Below are 25772 nucleotides of genomic sequence, written 5' to 3'. Positions count from 1 at the left end.
ACTCCAGAGCTTGTGCTGTTGTCAGGCACGGCAGAGCTTGTACTCCAGAGCTTGTGCTGTTGTCAGGCATGGTGGAGCTTGTATTCCAGAGCTTGTGCTGTTGTCTAGTAGGTTATACTGCCCCTTATTTGAGTACTTTGTAGATGATTAGAGAGCATCGTATAAGTAGCACATACCTCATGTTTATGCCTGCTTTTAGGTCTTTCACCAAGAAAGCAAAATTATTTCCTGGAAAGAGCCAAGGATTGTTTTCTAATCCTGTCTCTACCTGGTGAACTGACCTGGGGCAAGTCGTTTCATCTGTGGGCTTTCTGTTTTTTAATTTCTAAAATGAAGGGGTTGGGCCAGATGACCCCTTGATTTGGCTCTCTAATTTATTCTCCAAGTTTTTTAAACTGTGTACTAAAGCTACATATTAAATATTCACAGTGTACACTCATGTTAGGCTCAGGGAAGTCCTATAGTAAAGAAATCTATTATTCTTAGAGAGACAAATGAATATTTATTACTATTTGTAGGCCTCCCAATTGACTTTTCTTTCTCTCTGTTTTTGTGTGTTTTGATAGATGTATCAGTTGAGAGTGAACTGGCACTAGACAGTCAGACCAAAACTTACAGAGAAAAGGTGAGTGTGATAGAATTAAGATGTGGGACCTTAAGCAAGTTCCTTCTACACCTTGGGTTTCTCCATCAGTGAAATGAGCTTGTTGAACACAAGGGTCTCCCTGGCTGCTCCCAACTCATTCAGTCTGTTTCTCTGGACAGTTAGTTTGTGCCTGCAGAAGCCTCCTTGGTCCCACAGGGAACAATCCTGCTGCCATCTCGGGCAGCTGAACACAGCTCTGTGCCAATGTTTGGAGTCGGTTCTCTGGGCTGATACAAGTGTAGCATAATGCATGTTTTTAGGATTTAGTCCAAGTTTTAGAATATATTGGTTGTAGCCTGAAAATATTCATGTTAAAACAAAGTAAACTTGAGGATTTTCAATGTAGAAGGTCCCTACAAAGGTCATCTCACCCCAAGATGGCAAATTGATTGAGTCTCTGGTGCTATGTGGAGCACTGTATTGAGAAGGGATGTGAGGCTACCTTTTGGCTCAGGGGAAAGAGTCAGTGATCTATTAGCCCTGTCTGTTATGGGTATAGGATGGGAGAATGGTAAATCTATTATCCCTGTCTGTTATGGGTATAGAATGGGAAAATGGTAAGCTGTGTGCTACAGATTTCCCAGCCCTAATCCTAGTCAAGTCTTTTTATCTTACTGATGGAGATGCTACTGATTGGCCAATCTGTTAATATCATTTGGTGCTTACAGCAGTCCTGTGAGGTAAATAGGTGCGATTCAGTCTTATTCACAGGTGAGGTAGTGATAGCTCTGGGATGCTGAGAGTGTCCCCATAGTGACACAGCTAGGAGGGGCAGCGCCTACCTGCCCTGTTCCCAGTAACCAGGTTTATCTCTTACACAGATGGATTCTTGTATTGAAGCCTTTGGTACCACCAAACAGAAGCGAGCTCTGAATGCCAGGAGAATGAACAGAGTTGGCAATGAATCTTTGAATCAGGCGGTGGCTAAAGCTGCAGAGACTATCATTGATACGAAGGGTGTGACTGGTAAGAAGTTGGAACTTGGGGTAAGAGTCTGCCCATAATGACAGCTTTCTCTTCTCTTGAGATCTTTTACCTATCCACAGATGGAATGCTGGGATCTAGGGCTGGATTCCTTTCTGCCTCTTGCTGAAGGCCTTCTCAGGGACAGGCTCTGAAAGTAGTAAGAAACATCCGACATGGCCTTGTCTTCTAGTGATCTCACAGTCAAGTACAGGGACAGACATGGAATGGATACATGCCTGCCGAGGTCATGGCGCTGGGGTTACAGCCTACAGGGCACAGAGGAGGGAGAAGGCCTCAGGTCTCTCCTTGTGAGTTGCAGGGAAGCGTTGGTCAAAAAGGCTGATGTGTTGATGGAAGTGAGCCTCCAGAGGTGGCATTTCACTTTGGGATCGGTGGCTCTGTTTCCGGTATTCAGCCCCTGGAGTATTTAATTGTATTATTTTAAAATGTATTTATTGTTCAAATTGAACATAAAAGCAAGTTTGTGTAAGAGCAGCTTTTCTTTTTACCAGTTTTGGAGATGAGGTCTTGCTGTGTTGCCCAGGCTGATCTTGAACTCTTGGCTTCAAGCAGTCCTCCCTTCTCAGCCTTCTAGGTAGCTAGGATTATAGGCATACACCACTGTGCCCTGGGCAGAGCAGTTTTTCTATTAAGAATGGAATTCTAGTAATTTTTGGAAAATCTTTCCATACCCTATGATTATATAGATTTCAACACTTTCACAAATTTATTTATTTATTTATTGGAGAAGGGGTCTTGCTCTATCACCCAGACTGGAGTGCAATGGTGCAGACATGGCTCACTGCAGCCATAACCTCCTGGGCTCAAGTGATCCTCCTACTTCAGCCTCCCAAGTAGCTGGGACCACACACATGTGTGCCACCACACTCAGCTAATTTTTTTAGTTTTAGTTTTTTGGAGAGACCGGGATCTTGCCATGTTGCCTGGGCTGGTCTCAAACTCCTGGGCTCAAGCCATCCTCCCACCTTCGCCTCCCAAAATGTTGGGGTTACAGGTGTGCGCCACCACACCTGGCCTCATAGTTATTCTTGTAGGACAGTTACAGTGTTATATTCTGAAAGTTTTGTTCCACCTACAATGTGTGGCCAATTTTTCTAGAAGTTAAGCCATTAAAGGCTATTTTGGACGTCCCTCACTTTTAGTTTCTCTCATTTTGTATTACAAATGTTTCTGTATTAGCACAGTTGTCTGTCCCAACTCTATTTTAAGTTACCTGAGGGGAATCTTGCCACCTCCACCTTCTCCAGTGCCTAGCTCGTGTTTGTTCATGAGTGAACATGGCAGTCCTGAAGCAGTCAGCCTGATGGAGAGGCCAAGTCACTTTGGCAGAAGCATTCAGACTTGGGGTTTCTGGACTGTTGGTGGTCTCAAGTGTACAGACTGAAAAGAATGTTGGGGAACTGGAAACAAAGAGGGTGATACGTGGATTGTTTCTTTATTGAAAAGCTCTGGTCAGTGATGCTATCCACAATGACTTGCAAGATGACTCCCTCTACCTTCCTCCCTGCTATGATGATGCAACCAAGCCTGAAGACGTGTATAAATTTGAAGATCGTATCCTTCTTGCAGTAGAAAAGCTGCCTTATTTCACAAGTGGAGATGTTTGCATGTGAGTGAACAGTCAGGTTTTCTGAGGGTGTCTGTGTTCTGTGACATTCACAAGAGCTCCATCCAAACCTTTGCAGTTGCTCAGTGCTCTTGCCAGGAGGTTAACTTGGCTTCCTCACTAGCTGAGGGACCAGCCCCTGGGATTCAAATCCATTCCTCAGCAAAATGCCAAATGCCCACAGCTCAGACCTTTGGGGTCACTCTCCATGGATAGTCAAAATAAGACTTTTGAACCAGTCAAATGCCCAAAGTCTAGGGCAGACCACTTTTGTAAAAGGAAGGGTTGGAACCTAGAATGTCACCACTCAATGGGTCCAGTTAGAAGGAAAATGCCTGCAGTGGCTTTGTGATGAGAAAAGGCAGAAAAGCCTGGGCAGGGAATGGGCTCTGGGCTGGGAGTCTGAGAACTGAGTCACCAAGCTCTGCCCCTATGTGATCTGCCCTGTGTGATCTTCGGCTCTCTGAGCCTCAGTTTACCTGTCTGTGACATGACGCTGCTATGAGATGATCTAGCTAGTTGGATGTTTCTATTTTGGTTGGATTATATTCTTGACCTGTAACTAGTTCTTTCCCCTGCTGAGTATGAAGCTCTTCAGAGCCCATCTGAAGCTTTCAGGAACGTCACATCAGAAGAAATACTGAAGATGATTGAGGAGAACAGGTACCCTTACTTAAGCAGATGGGGATTCTGGGGAGTGCTGTTGGGACACAACAGTAGTCAGACACTGTGCAGGTCCTTTGGGTGTCAGTCAGTGAGGTGGTATGTCTGTTCAGCATTTGAACATTAGTGAGCCAGTGTTTTCTTGAATGTTTGGGCTTCCAGGAGCTGTGGGTCACATTCAGGGGAGATGGTTGGTCTCTGAGTGCATGGGACCTGTGACAGGGCAAAGGGTGGTGAGGCCTTCTACTCCGGGGCTGGGAACCAGAGCTGGCCTGTGTCACCCAGTGTCATGCTGATGCTGATTGTCACTGACAGGGCCCAAATGCTGGCCTGGGAATGGGTGCTGTCCAAAGTGATGGTTTCTCTGTGATGATATGGTAGGCGAGCTTTTCTAACATTCAATTTATGTATTTAAAATATTGTATATTTTAAATAATTCAGAGATTATTTCCTTCTCCCTCCCCTTTCCCATTAAAACAGCTTCTTTTAGGATGATGGTGAGATTTTTTTTTTGCTTTTGAGTTTTTTCTTTTAATAGTTTGATTTTGATGAAGAGTTGTCAATCTGAGGTTTGTTCCTCCAATTTTTGTTTTTAAATTTTGCTTGTCATTGAAATCTAGCGCCTTTCCAGTGCCTTGGAATTACTATTATTACTCCTTTTTTTTTTCTTTTCTCTTCAAAGATATTTCCAAAAAAGAGCTCATTACTAGTTCATAGTTGTCTTAATGTGATTGTGACTCGGGCCGGTGCAGGAACGAACTCTGAGCAGGGAGTCTGAAAACTGAGTCCCCGAGCTCTGTCCTAATCTTCCCTTCTTGAAACCTCAGTTTTTCTGTCTGTAAAATGAGGCAGCTATGAGATGATCTTGAAGAGCCTTTTTATCTCTGTGAGTCCAGGGTCTTGCTAGCAGAACAGTGTCTGAAAATAATAGTGAGCATTGACTGAGCCTTAACATTATTGCCAAGCACTGTTCTAAGAGCTTTACTGGCATCATCTCTTAATCTAGAAAAAATCCTTAGGAGAAGAGTACCTGTACTATCATTGGCCCCAATTTATAGATGGAGAAACTAGGGTACCAGATGTCAAGAAACTTGCCTGGCTGGGCGTGGTGGCTTACGCCTGTAATCCCAGCACTTTGGGAGACCGAGGCAGGCGGATCACCTGAGGTCGGAAGTTGAAGACCAACCTGACCGATGTGGAGAAACCCCATCTCTACTAAAAATACAAAATTAGCCAGGCATGGTGGCACATGCCTGTAATCCCAGCTACTCGGGAGGCTGAGGCAGGAGAATTGCTTGAACCCAGGAAATGGAGGTTGCGGTGAGCCAAGATCATGCCATTGCATTCCAGCCTGGGTAACAGAGTGAGACTTAGTCTCAAAAAAAAAAGAAACTTGCCTAAGACATTAAATGGCAGAGAAAGGATTGAAACCCAGGCAGGCTGACTACAGAGTGTGTGCTCCTGACTATAAAAACAGGTCAGCAAACTACGGCCCACATGCCAAGTCTGGCCTGCTGCCTGTGAGTAAGTAAAGTATAAATAAAGTTTTATTGGATCACAGCCCTGTTCATTTACTTAAGTAATATCTGTGGCTGCTTTTGCACTGCAATGGCAGAGTCAGGTAGTTGCAACAGAGGTTGTATGGCCTCCAAAGCCTAAAATATTTACTGTCTAGCCCTTTATTGATCCCTGCACTAAACCATGTTCCTCCTGTTACAAGGAGTGTTGAGCGTACTGGCCTTCATCAGCTGCTTTTGTTCATTTGTTTTTTTGTTTCTGAGATAGGGTCTCGCTCTGTCACCTAGGCTGGAGTACAGTGGCGCAGACAGCTCACTGGAGCCTTGACCTCCTGGGCTCAGGTGATCCTCCTGCCTCAGGCTCCCGAGTAGCTGGGACCACAGGAGTGCCACCATGCTGGTTAAGTTTTTGTAGAGATGGGGTCTTGCCTTGTTGCCCAGGCTTTCATTAGCTGTTGAGTGTGTCAGGGGTGAGAGGCGCCTGCTGCTCTTGTTGTGAGAGGGAAATAGTTCCTGACAGAGCCTATCTTACCCTGACACAAGCCTCTCTTTCTTTTCCTTGTTTTAGCCATTGCACCTTTGTGATAGAAGCGTTGAAGTCTTTGCCATCAGACATGGAGAGCCGAGACCGCCAGGCCCGATGCATATGGTTTCTGGATACCCTCATCAAATTTCGAGCTCAGAGGGTAGTTAAGCGGAAAAGTAAGTCTATGGTAAACATTTAATTCTAATTGTTTCCAGTCTGTTATTTGTCTATAATTCTTAGATCAGTTCTAATGAGAGAAGAAAATCAATGTGTCTGTCCAAGTCTTTATTGTCAACTGTGAGATTCCTGCTGGTACTGCTGACATGTCGAGGGGACTTGCCAGGCCCCTTTTTTTCTCTGGATCTCCCATTTTCTCATCTGAAAATTGGGGCCACTTTGGATTATATGAGAGTTCAGGGTCCTTCCAGAGCTAACATTTGCTACTTCTATTCTGCATTAGGCAAAGTAGAATATCCAGGTCAAATAAAATGAAAATTTTAAGGGACTGTTAGAACAAACATCAGCCGTGTGTGTGTGTGTGTGTGTGTGTGTAGAGAGCGCTTATGAGTTACACATATGTATCTTGAAAGCTTGTGGCAGGTTTGTGTTGTGTCAGCTTATTTCTAACAGGAGAGCGTCAATCTGATGGTAACCCAGTGTCACGTGTAGCCAGGACGCTTTGTGGGTCACACCCTCATACCTACCCAGAGTTGGAAACCCAGGAGGAGATGTCTGTGGTTTTAGGCACAAGGCGTATTTAGTTGTTGTTACTGTGATTGGGCATCCAATAGTCTATATTCCTGTTTTTCAGTATAGTCATGTGTCACTTAATGATGGGGATATGTTCTGAGAAATGTATCCTTAGGCAATTTTGTCATTGTACAAACATCACAGAGTATATCTGCATAAACCTAGATGGTATAGCCTACTACACACCTAGGCTATATGCTATAAGCTGCTGTTCCTAGACTGCAAACCTATACAGCATGTTACTATGCTGAATATTATAGGCAATTGTAACACAATGGCATTTGTGTATCTAAATGTATCTAAACAGAAAAGGAATAGTAAAACTATGATATTATAATCTTTTGGGACCGGCTGGGCATGGTGGCTCATGCCTATATCTCAGCACTTTGAGAGGCCAAGGTGAGAGGATCACTTCAGGGCAGGAGTTTGAGACCAGCCTGGGCAACATAGCAAGACACTGTCTCTACAAAAAAATAAAAATATTAGCTGGGGTGGTGCACGCCTGTACTCCCAGCTATTTGGGAGGCTGAGGCAGGAGAAGTGTTTGAGCCTAGGAGTTCAAGGTTACAGTGAGCTATGAATGCACCACTGCCTCATTGACAGCAAGACCCTGTGTCAAACAAAATCTTACGGGACCATTGTCACATATGTGGCCTGTCATTGACCAAAAGAACGTAATGTGGGACATGACTGTATTTGCTTAGTCATGCTTTTTTTTTTTTTGAGACAGGATCTCGCTCTGTCACCCAGGCTGGGGTGCAGTCCTATGATCTTGACTCAGTACAACCTCCATCTCCATCTCCTGGGTTCAAGCAGTTCTGCCTCAGCCTCCTGAGTAGCTGGGATTACAGGCGGACATCACCATGCCCAGCTAATTTTTGTGTTTTTAGTAGAGATGGGGTTTTTCCATGTTGGCCAGGCTGGTCTCGAACTCCTGACCTCAGGTGATCCACCCTCCTTGGGCTCCCACAGTGCTGGCTGGGATTACAGGTGTGAGCTACCGCACTCAGCTTGTATTTGCTTAGTTCTTTTTTTTTTTAGACGGCGTCTCGCTCTGTCACCCAGGCTGGAGTACAGTGGCTCGATCTTGGCTCCCTGCATCCTCCACCTCCTGGGTTCAAGGGATTCTCCTGCCTCAGCCTCCCAAGTAGCTGGGGTTATAGGTGCCCGCCACCACACCTGGCTAATTTTTGTGTTTTTAGTAGAGACGGGGTTTCACCATGTTGGTCAGGCTGGTCTTGAACTCCTAACCTCATGATCTGCCCGCCTTGGCCTCCCAAAGTGCTGGGATTACAGGTGTGAGCCACCATGCCCAGCCAGTTTTTTTTTGTTTTGTTTCATTTTGTTTTGAGATGGAATCTCACTCTATCGCCCAGGCTAGAGTGCAGTGGCGCAATCTCGTCTCACTGCAACCTCTGCCTCCCGGGTTCAAGCTGTTGTTCTGCCTCAGCCTCCCGAGTAGCTGGGATTACACCATACTCAGCTAATTTTTGTATTTTTAGTGGAGGTGGGGTTTCACTGTGTTGGCCAGGCTGGTCTTGAACTCCTGACCTCAGGTGTTCTGCCTGCCTTGGTCTCCCAAAGTGTTGGGATTACAGGTGTGAGCCACTGCTTCTGGCCACTTAGTTCTTATTTTCACATTCCAATTCCAGCTTTCCCCGTCTCTCCCTGAGCTTTCAGCACAATTTTTGTTTTCTAAGGTCATGTTAAATCTGCGTCCTTAGGCCTCCGGCTGTGTTTTCTTGTCACTGCCCCATCACCAGCATCTCTTGTGCAGGACAAGCTGCAGGCTGAAGCACACCAAGCATGTTTTCATTTCGATGTGGCCGTTCTGCTTTGTGGGCCCTGCTTCTCTTACCACCTGGTTCTGGTCATACAGTGGCTCAGCTCCTGGCTTTTCTCTCAACTCATGGTGGAGGTGTGGCCTGAGGGTTTTGAGAGAAAATGATCAAACTCAACTTTGTGTTGTAGGTGCCCTGGGACCTGGAGTTCCCCACATCATCAACACCAAACTGCTGAAGCACTTTACCTGCTTGACGTACAACAATGGCAGGTCAGGGGGTGGTTTCTGGGATTTTTCCTGTGCAGGAGAAAGTGGGTGAGGGTTGGGAGTGAGCAGCAGGGGCTTAGACTCAATTCCACGTCCACAGAGTTGCAGTGCTGAAGAGACTGCTGCCATTTGGAAGGCTCCTGGGGCCCCAGTAAGTTTAGCAAACGCTAAATATAACATACTCTGTCCTTTTTGGAAAAGTATTACTTTTGGGGAATCTTAGAAGCTCTGGGAAGTCCTCCAATAAAGACTTGTTTTACTTCACATACTTTTGAAGAGCCCTTCCTGATGTCCCACAGAGCTGGTGTTTGCGGAAAGGCAGTGTTGCAGAAAAGGGCAGCCCAACTCGGTGACTCAGGAAATACCCGCAAGCGTTGCCCCGGGCTTCCTTCCTGCCATTTGCCTGGAGTATGTTTTCTGCTCTAGAGTGTGCTTGAAAGAATCAGCACAGCTGATTTCGGGATGATTGTTTTCCCAGCAGCCCTGCTGAGCAGGCGGGGACAGACTCAGCGCTAGCGGTGTCCAGGGAGAGTGTAGGCCCAGCCTTCTCTGTCTGCCTCAGAGGGAAACATGGACTGGCCCACTGCTCCACTGTGCGTGAGGCCCAGGAACCTTGGAAGGGCAAAGAAGTCACCCACATTCCTTTTCCTTTCCTGAAGTTGGGAAGACATTCAGTGCATATGAGAATAGGGTTGGATGTTCTTATTTTGCTTTTGGAGAAATTGAGAGTTTAATTTTGTTTCTCCTTTATTGCCACTGATTTTCTAGATTACGGAACTTAATTTCGGATTCTATGAAGGCGAAGATTACTGCATATGTGATCATACTTGCCTTGCACATACATGACTTCCAAATTGACCTGACAATGTTACAGGGGGACTTGAAGCTCAGTGAGAAAAGGTGAGCACAACAGAATAAAGAGCTCCCTGCAGGGTGCCTTGATGTCTTATTTCTGGTACCACTGGAAAGCATGAGGCACCACCAAGGGAACTGAGGATGTTTAAATGTGGGAACAACTTGGACTAGAGGACTATTTTCAGTGAATGAATCATTGACTGAATGAGTAACTAGACATTACTGAGTGCCTTCTCTGTGCTAGGCACGGTCTTAAATTATGTCATCATCTCACTGATTTCCCTAGAAAACAATTGAAAAATCAGGCTCAGAAAAGTACATGACTTTCTCAAGGTTACACAACCAAGAGGGGAGTAGTTGGCCTTGAGACCTGAGCCTTTCCGTAACATTCTGTTCCTGAATAACCAGGCAGCCTCCATTCTCTGAATTGCTGTCACAGGGGAGCGGGATTCTGTATGGGTCTGAGGGGTGCAGCCCAGGGTGGAAGTTGTAGGACAACCCAATTTGAGCTTAGTAAGAAGAGCTTCCTCACAATCAGATGGAAGCGTTTGCCAGGGGAGGTGTTCAAGGCCAGGTGGAACCTCCGTTTGGCAGGGATGTCATGTTTGCACTTCTCTGACCAGACTGGGAGAGCTGGTGGTGGAGGTGACCTTTTCGGCTCCGGCTGGCCTTGTAGAGGAGATTCAGACAGTAGGGGCAGAGCTGCCCAGGAACCGTGGGGTCAGCTGATCTTTGTCAGTGATTTAGGGGCATCTGACATCCGGGAACCCAGAGGGTGTCTAGGAGAGCCTGTGAACACACCTCTGTCTGGACTCTGTAGCAGTCCATGGAGGGACTGTTCTGAGGGCTGTCCACAAACTGTACCCACAGGCAGTGAGGCTGGAAAAAGAGAACAGGTACTTGGAACCTGTCAGATTCTACCAAGTGCTCAATCCTGGTTGCTAAAAGTTTGGTTATGGGAGGTAAAAAAAAACTTGCTCACAGGGCTCTGGATACCCTGGTTTTTCATCACCCATATGGATCTTTTTGAAGGGCAGCACATTAAAATGAAATTGGCTGATGGTTCCCAGTGGGTGAGGGGACCTTGCCTGCCTCTCTGCCAGGGGCTTTGTGCCTGCTGGCAACCTTTGGGATTCTGTCTTTATGGCCTGGAGCATGAATGTGTGCTACCTTTGGCCAAAGCCCCCTGAACAGTCACATTGAGGGGTCTCTCCAGTTGTTCTGTTTGTGTCTTCCTTAGGATGATGGAGATAGCCAAAGCCATGAGGCTGAAGATCTCCAAAAGAAGGGTGTCTGTGGCCGCCGGCAGTGAAGAAGATCACAAACTGGGCACCCTGTCCCTCCCACTGCCTCCAGCCCAGACCTCAGACCGCCTGGCAAAGCGGAGGAAGATTACCTAGATGCATACTTTCCAGACAGGGCATTTTGGCTGCATCATAGCCACTGGCTGGTCCTATTCATTTCCATTTTTATGTTTTAAAAAGGAAAGGTGCAGGGATGGTGGCTCACACCTGAAATCCCAGCACTTTGGGAGGCCGAGGCGGGAAGATCACTTGAGCTCAGAAGTTTGAAACCAGTCTGGGCAACATAGGGAGACCCCATCCGTGGGGGGTGGGGGTGGGGGAATGTCAGGCCTGGTAGTATGTGCCTGTAATCCCAGCTACTCGGGAGGCTGAGGCAGGATGATTACTTGAGCTTGGGAAATCGAGGTTGCAGTGAGCTGTGATTGCGTGGCCACACTCCAGCCTGGGTCACAGAGTGAGACCTTGTCTCAAAAAAGTAAAATAAGGAAAAAAGAAGCCTTGCTTTGGCACAGGTATGAAGCCAGAAGCGAGCATCTCAATTGTGCTTGTCTTATGCAGAAATATAAAGTGATGGCCAGGTTGGACTTCATCTCTCTCCTTTGGCATTACTGCTGTGATTATAAATGGCAGATGTTTCTCATGTTGGTTCACCTGTGTGGGGATTTGGGAGGATGGGGCTTGGGGGAAAGATCTCACCAGGCTGAGTCAAACCTAATGGATGAAGGTTTCCAAAGAGAAATGTGAAGTGGTGTTCGTAGGTCTGGAAGGGTCAGTGGAGCATGTGGTAAGGAAGGAGGATCTGGCTCAGCACGCCTGGGAAATGACACTTCAGGCTTTATCAGAAGGTAACTGGGTCACCAGTGTGATGGGGAGCTGCCACAGGCCAGTAGGATACAGCCTGTTGTAATGGGGTAGAGCCAAGTCAGAGGAAGTGGTGACCCAATTTCTCTGCCTGGCTGAAGCCACATAGAAGGCAGGGGTCAGCTCTGAAGGCCACACTTTGAAGAGAATGAATCAATCAGTGTTAAGTTCAGAAAATCAATTGCTCTTGGTATCTTAAGAAGAAAGGATTTTAATGTACGGATAAGGTGTTGCAGAATCGTGAGAAGGGCCAGAAGACCGGGAATTGGAAGGTTGCCGTCGGGACTGCTGAATTCAAGAACACACTGCTGGGGCTGCCTTCGGGGACTCAGAAGCCACTTCTGCCCCATAACTGCTCCTGGAATTCGTGAAGCTGAAGATTCACCACTGGGCTGCTGATTTCAGCTACCCATGCTTTCTTCTTTTTCTTTTTATGTTTTTGAAACAGTCTCGCTCTGGAGCCCAGGCTAGAGTGCAGTGGCACGATCTCACTCACTGCTACCTCTGCTCTCCGGGTCCCAGTTCAAGCAGTTCTCCTACCTCAGCCTCCCGAGTAGCTAGGATTACAGGCATGTGCCACTATGCCCAGCTAATTTTTTTGTATTTTTAATAGAGATGGGGTTTCACCATGTTGGCCAGGCTGGTCTTGAACTCCTGACCTCGTGATCCACCCGCCTTGGCCTCCCAACATGCTGCGATTACAGGCCTGAGCCACCGCACCCAGCCTACCTATACTTTCAAAGGTCCTGTATTTCTACCACCTTGTCACCAGAGGCAGCCAAAAGGTCAAGCAGCTGGCCTCCACCTTGCTTCCTTCTGGTGCGCATATGTAGGAGCCTGATTTGCATGTAGAATCCTAGCAGCAAGGGAGTCTTTGAAATAGGTTTCAGCTCGCCAGCCTCTAGTTACAGGAGGCATTCTGGAAGGACATGAATGGGTTATAACTGCCAACCAATTGTATGTGCCACTGAGGAGATGGAGAAGCTGTGTCCAGAGGGGTGCTATAAGGACCGGAGTGTGACACAGGAAGGCTTAGGTACGTGGCCTGGGCCCAGTCTCAGATCTCCAGGGTCCTGCTTCAAGTGGGAGCAGTTGAGATCTGTGACACTCAGCGCCTGGGAGGCCGGGTCAGTGAAGGAAGGGAGACAGAGCTCAGCTCCTCTGAGAGGAGAAGTTTACACAGCACCTGGGGCCCTCCATTTGGGAGTCACGGTGGAAAGGAGTCTTGGCTGAGTTTTGGGGCAGGTGCACCTTTTTTTCTTTGTGCTCTGGGATGCCCTCGGAGCCGTGCTCCTCTGCTTTGTCCCCATCCGCCTCTGGCCCTGGGTAGGAGGCACTTGGAGCATACTTTGTCTTCCTCCAGCAGAGGTGTGGGCAGGGAATCTACTTACCTCTTGTTTTTCTTTAAGCCGTTGTGAAAATCAAGTATGTGACTCTTCCTTGGAAAAAATAATCCCAGAAAAGGACTTCTAATACATCCTCAGGTTGTGATTAATTTTAAAATTCAGATGGGTTTGACACTTTGAGGCTGAATTTCTGGAAATGACTGGACAGAGCATGTGACTGGGACCCTCTGAAGAACCTCTGACCTAGTGGAGAAGCAGGTGGTAATGACTGGTGGTATGGATAGGGAAAGACTCGGCGGGCAAATACTTGTCATGTTTGTCAACAGGTGTATCTTGCTAAATGTCGGGGACACATTCCCAGGGCTAAAAAGCAAATTTCTGTATATTAGGACATTGTGAATCCTTAGGAAAGGCTCAGAAGAGGGCTCTACCTAGCACAATACCTGACATAAAAGTGGTCAGTGTCTGCAGAATGAGTCAGACTTTCCTTGGCAGGGTTATTAGGTAGAAAACACTTGCAGAATAATGGAATTGTACTAGGGTTTCTTCTGGCTGTAGAAGCCCATTTGTTTACTAATAGCTTCCCAGAAGATAACTTGATCTCACCAAGCTATTTGCCAGAATGTCTCCTGATGGCCTCCTTGAAGAAAGGGGGACTGTGAGCCAGATGCTGGTGCCCTGAAGATTTGTAATTTGTGGGATAGTCTTAACTTGCAGGGTTCGATTAACAGAATGAAGTCTGTTCCTTGGAGGGAAGTCTCTGCTTGCTGCCCTGACCTGTTGGACACTGTTAATTGGGATGGGGTCTAAGAAGGCATAGTTACCACGTTTGCAGGAGACCCTAACCTGGAAATAGTGAATTACATAACATTCTTTCAAGTGTCTTCTCTTTTCAGAAAGTATTTTGGTACAGTTACACAGAGAAAACTTGCAAGAACTCTTGTATATCCTTTACCCAGATTCTCCAATTAGTAATACTTTGTCCCATTTACTATTTGCTTTAGATATTTTGAGATTTCTCTTTGAACTATTTGAGGAAAACATCCTACCCTTTTACCCATAAGTACTTTTCAGTGTATACATCCTGAGAATCAGGACTTTCTCTTCCATAACTACGGTCTACCAGATGCAGGGAATAAGACACTAATACAATACTATGACTTAGCCCACAGTTCATGTTCAAATTTCACCAATCACCATGCCTCTTTGGTCTTGCTCAATCTGAAACAGTTCAGATTTGTATTGGATTTTCTTGGCTTTGACATTTTGGAGAGTGAGGTGTTATTCTGTAGGGTGTCTGTCAGTTGACATTTGGGGCTTCCCTGTGATCGGATCAGGATTTCCATTTTTGGCAGGATAGCACAGAAGTGATGCTTCACCCAAGTGCATCACATTAGGGGCCCAGGATGTGGCGCTGTGCTTTCCTTGCTGCTGTTAACTTGTATTAGTTAAGGTTGTGTTTTCCCCTTTGTGAAGTTACTGTTTTTCCTTTTAGTTCATAAGTAATTTGTGGAGGGATACTTTGAAACTAAGTATCCTGTTCCTCATCAAACTTTCACCTACTAGTTTCAGCCTCAATGGATGATTCTTGCTGAATGCATTCCCAAGATGGTTGCAAAATGGTGATTTTGTAAATTATCATTTCTTCTAATTATTGGCATGCTCTTACAAGGCAGAGCTTGTTTCTCACCCTTAGAAGTTTTGTGTTCATTTAGTTATCGGCATAGACTCAAGAGTCTTGTGTTCTGTGTGGAGTCTGTTACTGTGATTCCTTGTGATGCCCGGATTGTACGTATTTGGCCAATCTTGAGTTCCTTCAGGAAACCTCCTGGATCCCATCATTTTAAGGGTGCTTCCTTTCTGACATAAGATATTCCAGGCCTACCTTGTACTTTCCCTGCTGCAGCCCTGGAGTCAGTCTTTTGTTTTGGTTTTGATTTTTAGAGACGGGGTCTTGCTCTGTCAGTCAGGCTGGAGAGCAGTGGTGCAGTCAGCTCACTGCACTCCTGGGCTCAAGCCATCCTCCTGCCTCAGCCTCCTGAGTAGCTAGGACTATAGGCATGTACCCCCATGCCCAGCTTTGAATCAGTCTTTTATCCAAGGAGCTCTGGCCTTTTAGTGGAGAATAGCAGATGACATGAATGATGGGCCCAAAGCAGGAAGTGAAATGCAATCCTGACTGCCAGACAGATGGGATCTTCAGCTGCACCCAGGCAACAACTGGGCTCAGAGTAGAGGTGACAGCTCCGCAATGGGTAGCTCAGGCTTCACCAGGAGGCCATGCTAGCTTTGACTTCATTTTATTTTATTTTATTTTATTTTTATTTTTTTTTTTTTTTGAGACGGAGTCTTGCTCTGTGCCCCAGGCTGGAGTGCAGTGGCGCGATCTCGGTTCACTGCAAGCTCTGCCCCCCCGGGTTCACGCCATTCTCCTGCCTCAGCCTCCCGAGTAGCTGGGACTACAGGCGCCCACCACCTCGCCCGGCTAATTTTCTTGTATTTTTAGTAGAGACGGGGTTTCACCGTGTTAGCCAGGATGGTCTCGATCTCCTGACCTCGTGATCCGCCCGTCTCGGCCTCCCAAAGTGCTGGGATTACAGGCTTGAGCCACCGCGCCCGGCCTGACTTCATTTTAAAAGCACACTAACCACAGCTGATAGGCTCAGGAACTCCATGAAGGGCACCCTGCAGAGGTCTGGAGGGTAGTGAGAAGGTCCCAATGGGGCGAGCATGCCTGTGTCAGGAGGCTGATCAGGGTAGGAATAAGCCCAGCATGCCCCAGTGAGCCCACCATGAGGAAGCATTTGGGGAGAGCTTTCTCTGTGTTGTTGGAAGGGAGATTGAAGAAGGGGAGCCCAGGAGTGCTGTTGACAGTATAGGCTCATGTGCTGTTCCAGGGCCCAACTCTGGCTCTTGCCTGGTCTGGCCATACCACGTCCACCATGTGCTGTACTTAGGACCTCCTTTGGACACCAGGGCAGTGGCCTCACCAAAACCAGGAGGCTTAGATGATGAAATCATACTGGTGTTTGCTGTGCTTGTACATTCCCATCAGCAGACATCAGTGTTGGGGCCTGACTGACCAACAGGTAAGTCCAGGGAGGACACAGTATAAGCTGCTACTGTAGACTGAAAGCAAATGATTCCAAGGAAACACAGTACCTTAGAGAATTCTCTTTAGATCCATGAGTGCTGCCCATGGAGCTGGGCCATTCCTCCTAAGACGCAGGACAGGACTCCTCCATTTTGCCGCTTTGGGCTTTCCAAGACCTACTCAGGCCACTGGAATGAGTCTCGAGAAATGACCAGAGTGGTGAAGAGACACCCTGCAAACTGGCACATATGAGAGGAACCCAGGAGGGCAGCAGACCCCAGGGGGATGAGGGTGCTGCCTGCAAATATCTGAAGAGTTGTCACAGAACAGAGTGAAGAGATGTCCTTTGGGGGCCCCAGGAGGTAGAGATTGTAGGAATGAGGTTGGGTTTGTTTCCTCATTTGTCTGCTTGTCTGTGCACCCATCCATCCAACACTTAGTGAGCTTTGTGCTGGGCATAGAGAATCAACAGTGAACAAGATGGGCAAAATCCCTGCCCTAAACCAACAGACTGAAAATACAGAGTATTCTGTGCCATCTGCAGGTGGTGTGTGGCTGAGTGGGCACAGGAGCATGGAGAAGGAGCACTTAACTGATACTTGCAGAGACCGGGGAAGGTGTTCCACAGAAGTAGTGACTAAGGAGCTTCTGAAGGAGGGGTAGAATTTAGCCAGGGAGAGAGACTTTGGCTCAAGTAAACAGTTAGATGGGCTGGGTTTTCTTGGGCAGGTCTGACCTGTTGTGCAAAGCACTCTCACTCCCCGATTCTTCCCCAAATGCACAAGAGCCAAGGTGGGTGTTGTTCTTCCCACTTCTGCCTCCAAATGACCTGGAGGGAAATTGTGTCCCAGCTGTTCCCTTCCTTGCCACCTATGCCCCAGGTGATAGCCCTCCCCACACCTCTCCCCTACAAGCTCTTAACATCTGATAGGGAACTTGCCCCTACCAGGTCTCAGGAGCATCAGCCACTCCCAGCCTCCAAAATGGGGACAATGACCTTGCCAAGTCAATGTTTAATATATTATTGACAGAACTTAAGATGATTGTAGGTGGCTCAGGAATGTAGCAAAGTATTCGTGTTCTGCTGGTTAGGCTAAGTTGCAGTGACAAATGACCCTCAAATGTCTGGTTTCAACAGAAGTTCATTTGCACATGTCTGTCAGCCAGCAGGCAACTGGGGCCCTGCTCTGCGTTAGCTTCACCCCGGGACTCAGGCTGCCATGTCTGACACATGGCGGTCTAATGGCAGAGGGACACGCGATCGGGGCAAGTTCTGATGGCCCTTAAACTTCTGCCTGGAAGTGACCATTAACCACTTCTGCCCACATTCACTGGGCAAATCAGGTTACATGGCAACATGATAGAGCATGTTACTCTCCCTGAGGGGCAGCAAATATTAGTAACTACCAAAACAAGTGAATATTTTCATTTTAATAGTTTAATGTATATTTATATAAAAAGTCTTTTCAGTGTGTGAAAAAAAGACATGTTGTAGGATGGGATCCTGGAATGGAAAAAGGACATTAGGTAACAAACTAAAGAAATCTAAGGCCAGGCACAGTGGCTCATGCTTGTAATCCCAGCACTTTGGGGCATTAAGGCAGGCGGATCACTTGAGCCCAGGAATTTGAGACTGGGCTGGGAAACATGGCAAAACCCCATCTCTACAAAAAAATACAAAAATTAGCCAGGTGTGGTGGCGCATGCCTGTAGTCCCAGCTACTCAGGAGGCTGAGGTGGGAGGATCACCTGAGTGAGCCTGGGGAGGTCGAGGCTGCGGTGAACCATGATCACGCCACTGCACTCCAGCCTGGGCAACAGAGTGAGATCCCATTTCAAAAAGAAAGAAATCTGAATAAACTATGGACTTTAGTTAGTAATGTACCAGTACTAGTTTATGAATTTTTACAAATGTACACTGATAGCATAAGATGTTAATAACATGGAAACCTGGGGGTGGCAAGGGTAGTATGGGAACTCTGTCGTAACCATCGATCTGCTCAATTTTTCTGCATATTTAAAAGTTCTAAAAATTAAGTAGATTTAAAGGAAAAAGTACTAACTTCTCAGGTGACATATGGATATAGCAAAAATTCTAAGATTCTAAATGAAGTTAGAGAAGTGTGCTCCCGGGTCTGAGGTCCCTAAGCTGACGGTCCAGTGATCCACGGGGACAGCCTGTTTCTGTTGTCTTCACAGAGCCCACTGGGCAAGCAGGCAGGAGTGGAATTATAGCCCGATCGAGCCCCCCAGCTGTCTATCAGGAGCTGTCACAGGAACCAGCGGACCCAACAACATAGCCCCAGGACTCTCCTGTCTCCTCCAGAGGAAACAGTGCTGGACCTGGCCGTCTGGGAGCCCCAGGGTATGCCCAGACCAAGGAAAGGCTTCCCAAAGTGCCTCTTTTAAAATATAGAACTTTATTTTGGTTACTGAGGTTTTTGTTACTGTTGGTTCACAGAAAAGTCATTTCTTAGAAAATAGTAAAGGCAGCATTTTCTACAGCGACTCACATTGGGGCCACCAAACAAGTGCAAAGGAAGCGCCAGGGATAGAAGAGGCCAGCACTCTTGTGCCCAGTGTTCTCGGGGAGAACCCAGTGCTCCTGCCTCCCTCTCCCCTCTCCCATCCCACCCAACAGAGCAGCACCTAGGGCCAATAGAACCAGCCATGCAGCCATGTGCACGACAGTGACCCCAGCAGGCTGGTGAAGGCCCCATAGGAAAGGCCGAGTGGGAGGGGATTGTTCAGGCTGAGCTGGCCCTGCATCCAGTCCCCTTCCTCAAGCAGTGGGGTCTGAGCTCGCCTGGCTTTGGGACTTGGACATATTCACAGTACGGTTCAGTAAAGTCCTCTGGGAGCTGGCCTTCCTCTCCTCACTCAGGCCACTCATCCCACCCCAGCCCCAGGCTGAGATCTGGGGACACGGAGTCAGATGTGGCCCTACCTAAGGGAGCACACAGGTGAGTGGGGGGTCAGGCTATGGACCCAGATAGCTCAAGGACAAGGCAGAAAGTGCTCAGTACCCTGAGAGGGAGCAGAGAAGGCTACTGAGGCCCAGAGGGGGAAAGAGGGCGAGGAGAGCTATGTGGAGGTGGCAGTGTCTTGGCTAAACCTTGAGGAAAGGAGGACACGGAGATGGGGGAGAAGGGCATGCCAGGAGGAGGAAAAAGCATGAGCCAAGGCACAGAGTCGGGAGGCTCGGGAGGGTCAGTAAAGGCCAGCGCTCATCCATGAGAACACAGATGCAAACGAGAGGCCCAGGTTCCCCCATCTGGACAGCCTGGTGCCAAGAAGGGTGGCTGGTGTGGGCGCGCTGACGTGGGGTTTGAAACCTCCTGCATTTGGGAGCCTTTGGGGATGGAGTAGAGCCCTGTGCATCCCTGTCCACCAAGCCGAGCACCTGCCTGCACGCTGGAGCCCCACCTGTTTCAGTGTGTCCCTCTCATCCCTGGGCAGCCTTTCCGTGCGGCCTCCTGTTGCTCCCACGTCCTCCCTCCCTCCCTCCCTCCCTCCCAGGTCCATGTCCAAGTCCTCAAGTCAACCAAACTCAACTCCTCCAGCCTCCAGAGACAACTGGGAGGGTGTGGTAGGGTCGTTGGAGAGATTGAGAGGGAGACAGGTCCAGCAAAGGGGAAAATTCTGGGGCACTTGTCTCTCTCCACCTCACTAGAATCACTTCCCACCATCAGAAGTAAATCTGTTCTTTCCTGAGAAGAATCTGGGTTTGGTGTGTGTAAAACACGGTTCCTTAGAACTCAAAGAAAATCCTGACCAAAAGCTTCAGCATTTGAGCTTCCCCAGCTCTTCACAATCTTTACAGATGTTGAGTGACTGGAAACCCACCAACTTCTATCCCTTCTTGAAAACCATTTCCCACTTCCTTCTTGTTACGGGCTGTGGAGCTGAAGTGTTCTGGAGGTGCTGTGTTTTGAAGGCCTGGGACCCATTTGTTGGTGGCGGGGAGGGGAGGGGCGGAGTCTTCTCAGGCACTATTTCCACCTTAGCTCCTCTGAGCACCCATCCAGGCTTGGCCCTGAAGCAGGTCTGGGTCCTCACAGGATGGTGCAGAAGACACTGCGGTTGCTGTGGTAACCACCTTCCACCCGGGCCGTGATCCTTGTTGCCATGGCCGTCACCTTCTGCCCATTGTGGGCTGCCGAGGGGCGTCTCAGAGAGGTTTCGAGGTGGGGCCGTGCTGGCGGGTTCACCAGGCGCCACGTATCAGACCTGGAGGTGCAAAACAAAAGTCAGTGAACTTCTGAGGGGTCTGCAGTGCTGGCTGAATGCCCTGCACAATCTTAACTTTGGTTCCAGATTGGTGGATCCAGGTGTTTAAATCTGGATGTAGGTTTTATCTTCCAGTTTAGTGTTAGCCCAAAGAGGTGGGAGGATAAGAAACTAAGGGGCAAAAGCCCTGCATTCCACGTCCAGCTCTGCCTTCAACTCTGCATGTAGCCTTGGACAAGGTCCCCCTACAGGCCTAAATTTTCCCACTTTTTTTTTGAGACACAGTCTCACTCTGTTGCCCAGGCCGGGGTGCAGTGGCACAATCATGGCTCACTGTAGCCTCAACCTCCTGGGCTCAAGTGATCCTCCCACCTCAGCCTCCCAAAGTGCTGGGATTATAGGCTTGAGCCACTGCACCCAGCCGATTTCCCCTCTTTAAATAAGAATCTGGATAAGATCATAGGGTGGGTGTTGTGAGATAGGGTCTCATTATGTTGCCCAAGCTGGTCTTAAACTCCTGGGCTCAAGTGATCCTCCTGCCTCAGCCTCCCAAGTAGCTGGGATTACAAGCTGTTGTGCAACAGTGCCCAACTTCTCCTCTTTCATTTCTTTTCAGCTGTATGACCACAAATGTTTATAGAAGCTTTATTCATAATCACCAAAAACTGGAAACTACCTAAATACCCTTCAGCTGATGAGTGAATAAACTGTGCAGTACACCCATACAAGGGAAGACTACTCAGCAATCGAAAGGAATGAATGCCTTACATGCAACACCATGAATGAATCTCCAGCATGTTAGGCTAAGTGAAAGAAGCCAGACTCAAAAGACTACATACTGCAGGATTTCTGGGTTTTATTTTTATTATTTTTTTGAGACAGAGTCTCGCTCTGTTACCCAGGCTGGAGTGTAGTGGTGTGATCGGGGCTCACTGCAACCTCTTCCTCCCAGGTTCAAGTGATCCTCCTGGCTCAGCCTCCCAAGTAGCTGGGACCACCGTTGCATGCCATCACGCCCAGCTAATTTTTGTATTTTTAGTAGAGACGGGGTTTCACCATGTTGGCCAGGCTGGTCTCGAAATAACCAACCTCAGGTGATCCACCCGCCTCGGCCTCCCAAAGTGCTGGGATTACAGGCGTGAGCCACTGCACCCGGCCACAATTTGTTTTATATGACATCTGGGAAAATGTAAATCTACGGAGGATAGAATTTAGTGGGTTTCCAGTCACCCAAACTCTTGTAGAGAGTATGGAGGGCTGGGAAAAATAAAATGATAGTGAAGCTGTGGTCACAGTTTCTAATGCCTGAGTTACAAGGAACCAACTTTACACGCTAAATCTCCATTTGCTTAAGGCAACACGTTGTCTTATATGTATTTTTATGATAATGATGTTACAATGAAAGGATTAGAAAGTTGTGGACGGAATCAGAGGTTGGTTACTAGCATGTGAGTAAAAAGGCCTAAGCATGTTGGGAGGACTGTGTATATTTGAGTTTGGCAGCAGGGGATCAGTACTGAAAAGGAGATGAAATGAGAGGCTGGAAAAGACAATTAGGACCTCAGGGTACACAGTGCACAATACCAGCACTGCCTCTGGCAAAGTCCGGGCTGTACCCTGTACCCTGGGGTCTCCAAAGGGGAGGAGGAGGTGGATCCCAGGGAGTCCACAATATAATCTGCTGGGATGTGGGAAGAAAATACTAGAATTTTGATTTTTTTTTAACTTTATACTTTAACATTTTCTATTTTGGAGATAGTTTATAATGTAAATAATATACTGCTAGAATAAACACATAGAAGTTATAAATAGGTATACCAGTGAGGCACGGTGGCTCACACCTGTAATCTCAGTACTTTGGGAGGCCAAGGCAGGTGGATTACCTGAGGTCAGGAGTTCGAGACCAGCTTGACCAACATGGTGAAACCCCATCTCTACTAAAAACACAAAAATCAGCCAGGAGTCATGGTGGGCACCTGTAATCCCAGCTGCTCAGGAGGCTGAGGCAGGAGGATTGCTTGAACCTGGGAGGAAGAGGTTGCAGTCAGCCAAGATTGCACCACTGCACTACAGCCTGGGCAACACAGTGAGACTTGGTCTCTAAATAAATAAATAAATAAATAGGTATACCTACATCAGGGGGTTTCTTCAAAGAATATTTTTTCCTGAGTGTGTGTGTAATACAAAAAGTATGGAGATCATTACTACAGAACATGAAGATCCATGAGAGGTTTTTAACCATGGATGCGATGTGACTCGAGCTCTCACTTAGAAAGATTAAACTGGCGGGATACATGGGACAACTTCCAGAGTGGAGCAGGGGGTAGCCATGGGCAGGGAGACTGGCAGGAGGCTGCTGCGGGGGGATAGGTGACATTGGCAGTGCAGGAGTGATACCAACTACAGCAAATATCAGTGTGATTTTACAACCAGAATGGGAAAGCAAAAGCACGGACCAATCAGAACACAGCCCGTGCAGAGGCAGCTGGAACAGCTGTGCACTGCAGTAATATAGGCGGTACAGGTTAGGGTAAGCGGTGCTGAGACCTGAAGTAGGGTGGCAGCAGTTGGGGAAGAGGAGGTGCCGGAAAAGGGAACATTTTAGAAGCAGAATCAACAAGACCTGGTGAGTGACTGGACATCTTCAGATTAGGGAGAAAAAGGGAGCAGAAGTTTTGTTGTGAGAACACTGGATGGTGATGTTGCTGAAATGGGGAACGTGAAAGGACAGAGAGGTCTGGGGAAGATGGGTGGCAGCAATTGTGATACACTGAGGCAGAGCGACTAAAGGACAGCAGCAGCAGCAACTAACATTTTTACAACCCCTCAGAGATTCAGACAGGTCGCGTGATCTTATTAAATGGATTTTACTAAGGTTCAGAGATGTGAAGTAAGTTGCCCAAGGTCACACAGGCAGTAACCTGCAGAGCTGAGATTTGAAACCATGTACCCCTGACTCTTAAAAAGCTTGTTCCCTCCCGGCGAATCCTTAGCCCCGGCCTGACACAGAGCCAGGCACAGGCCTTTTTCTGACTGGAGTCAACAGCTGGCAGTGTTGCAGGGAGCCCGGGCAACCATAATCCCCGGGTGTGGGCCTGGCTTCTTTGGGGAGCTTACTGTGGCTCTAGAGGACTGGTTCAGGCAACCCCAGGCACTCACTTTTTCTTGAAGACCAGGAACTTGTTGTTTTGCATGACACATTCTCGGTTGTTTGAGATCTGCTGAAAGATGGTCTTATTTGTTTTGCCCTGGAAGATGATGTTTTCCTGCACCAGGGCCTTGGCACGGCCCCGCACTGCAATGCCATAGGCCCGGAATGAGTGGATCCGGTTCTTTATTACCTGGGAGAGGCAGCCAAAGATTGTCACACCTCAGGGACTCATAGACTGAGCAGGCAAGTGAATGATCAGTTCTAAAACCGAGGGGCAGGAACATGCTAGGCAGGTCAATGAAGAGCCTATGAGCTCAAAGAAGGGCACCAAGAACAGTCTGGGGGAGCCAGGGAAGGCTTCCTGGAAGAGGTGATAGTTAAGTTGTAGGCATTTATGAGATGCAGAACAGGGAGAGCTGTTGCAGAAGGAGAAACAATATGCAAAGGCATGCAGAGAGGGGACGTAGTGTCAGAAGTCAGGGCCACTGACAACCCAGCTGAGACAAAAGTGTGTCCCTCTCTCCCTTCCTCTGCTCCCGCGGTGCTCAGAGGCAAAGCCCCAGAATTCTTCACTCCCTGCCTAAAGTCACTAACCTATGAAGCTGCAGAACTGTAAAAAGGCTTTAGGCAACCCAGCAATCCCACTACTGGATGTCTACCTAAAGGAAAAAAAAAAGTCATTATATGAAAAAGTCATATGCACACGCACGTTGATAGCAGGACAATTTACAATTGCAAAAATATGCATTCAACCTAACTGCCCATCAGCCAAAGAGTGGATAAAGAAATGTGGTACAGGCTGGGTACAGCAGCTCGTGCCTGTAATCCCAGCACTTTGGGAGGCCAAGGTAGGTGGATCACCTGAGGTCAGGAGTTTGAGACCAGCTTGACCAACGTGGTGAAACCCTGTCTCTACTAAAAATACAAAATTAGCTGGGCATGGTGGCACATGACTGTAATCCCAGCTACTTGAGAGGCTGAGGCAGGAGAATGGCTTGAACCCAGGAGGTGGAGGTTGCAGTGAGCCGAGATCATGCCATTGCACTCCAGCCTGGGCAAGAAGAGTGAAACTCCATCTCCAAAAAAAAAAAAAGAAATGTGGTATATATATGTGTATATATATATATACACACACACACACACACCACAGAATACTACTCAGCCATAAAACAGAATGAAATAACGACCTTTGCAGCAACTTGGATGGACTTGGAGGCCTTTATTCTAAGAGAAGTAACTCAGGAATGGAAAACCAAATATCCTATGTCCTTACTTGCTTACTACTTGTAAGTGGGAGCTACACTATGAGGATGAAAAGGCATAAGAAAGATATAATGGACTTTGGTGACTCGGGGGGAAGGGTGGGAGCAGGGTGAGGGATAAAAGACTATATATGGGGTACAGTGTACACTGCTTGAGTGACAGGGGCACCAAAATCTCAGAATTCACTACTAAAGAACTTACCCATATAACCAAAAACCACCTGTACCCCCAAAACTGTTAAACTAAAAATAAAAATAGAGCCTTTGGGATCATAATTCCACAAGGGCAGGGACAAGGTCTGTTTGGCTCCACAGTGAAACAGGGCTCTGCATAGAAAGGTGCTCAGAGCTCAGTCTGGCGGGGAGACAAACAGGTAAAGGAAGAGATACCAAGCACTGTGGAGAGCGCTCTGTGAGGACCGAGCATAGTGGAGAGTGCTGTGAGGACCGAGCACGGCGGAGAGTGCTGTCAGGACTGAGCACAGTGGAGAGTGCTGTGAGGACCCAGCACGGCAGAGAGTGCTGTGAGGACCGAGCACGGTGGAGAGTGATATGTGAGGTAGGGGTGGGCAAAAGCACCAGACAAGGGGTACCTCAAACAGCCTCGGGTGGTAGGTGGGGGCTTAGGTACTCTTCCTGAACAGACACAGCTAAGCTGCAGGACTGTAGTGCAAGGGGGGCAGGGGATATGTGGGGTATACAGGGAAGAGTGTGTGCAAAGTACCCAAGGCAGGATCTCTCTCCTCATTAAGCATCTACTGTACACCAGGCACTGTGCAAGATTCTGTTAAGGAAAGAGAGCTGAAATAGTCTGACCTTGACCTGGAGACCATGAAGATACCTCAGGAGGCTCCCAACGCCATGACAAGGAGGTGACACCCCATCCCTGGCTTCCTGCTGGTGAGCCCTTGTTCATCCTTCAGG

General features: G+C 47.8%; 2 protein-coding genes across 2 annotated transcripts in view; one reads left to right on the top strand and one right to left on the bottom strand.

Annotated features, from left to right (window-relative positions):
• The window catches only part of POLR1E (polymerase (RNA) I polypeptide E, 53kDa), a 20744-nt gene extending 9251 nt beyond the window's left edge, over positions 1-11493 (top strand). The window contains exons 5-12 of the mRNA XM_011970113.1: positions 567-625; positions 1468-1612; positions 3080-3187; positions 3806-3902; positions 5988-6121; positions 8667-8748; positions 9514-9645; positions 10841-11493. Coding sequence (XP_011825503.1) covers positions 567-625; positions 1468-1612; positions 3080-3187; positions 3806-3902; positions 5988-6121; positions 8667-8748; positions 9514-9645; positions 10841-11000 — 917 coding nt within the window. The 3' untranslated portion in view covers positions 11001-11493. The remainder of the gene's footprint in view (positions 1-566; positions 626-1467; positions 1613-3079; positions 3188-3805; positions 3903-5987; positions 6122-8666; positions 8749-9513; positions 9646-10840) is intronic.
• A 7109-nt stretch (positions 11494-18602) lies between these two features.
• The window catches only part of FBXO10 (F-box protein 10), a 69225-nt gene continuing 62055 nt past the window's right edge, over positions 18603-25772 (bottom strand). Inside the window, exons 12-13 of the mRNA XM_011970111.1 lie at positions 23595-23776; positions 18603-20435 (exon numbers count right to left, since the gene is read on the bottom strand). Coding sequence (XP_011825501.1) covers positions 20261-20435; positions 23595-23776 — 357 coding nt within the window. The 3' untranslated portion in view covers positions 18603-20260. The remainder of the gene's footprint in view (positions 20436-23594; positions 23777-25772) is intronic.

This window comes from Mandrillus leucophaeus, unplaced genomic scaffold (genome assembly GCF_000951045.1).
Source record: "Mandrillus leucophaeus isolate KB7577 unplaced genomic scaffold, Mleu.le_1.0 Scaffold929, whole genome shotgun sequence".
Classification (NCBI taxonomy): domain Eukaryota; kingdom Metazoa; phylum Chordata; class Mammalia; order Primates; family Cercopithecidae; genus Mandrillus; species Mandrillus leucophaeus.
Note: the sequence above shows the minus strand (reverse complement) of the source record. Positions and strands in the feature narration are given on the sequence as shown.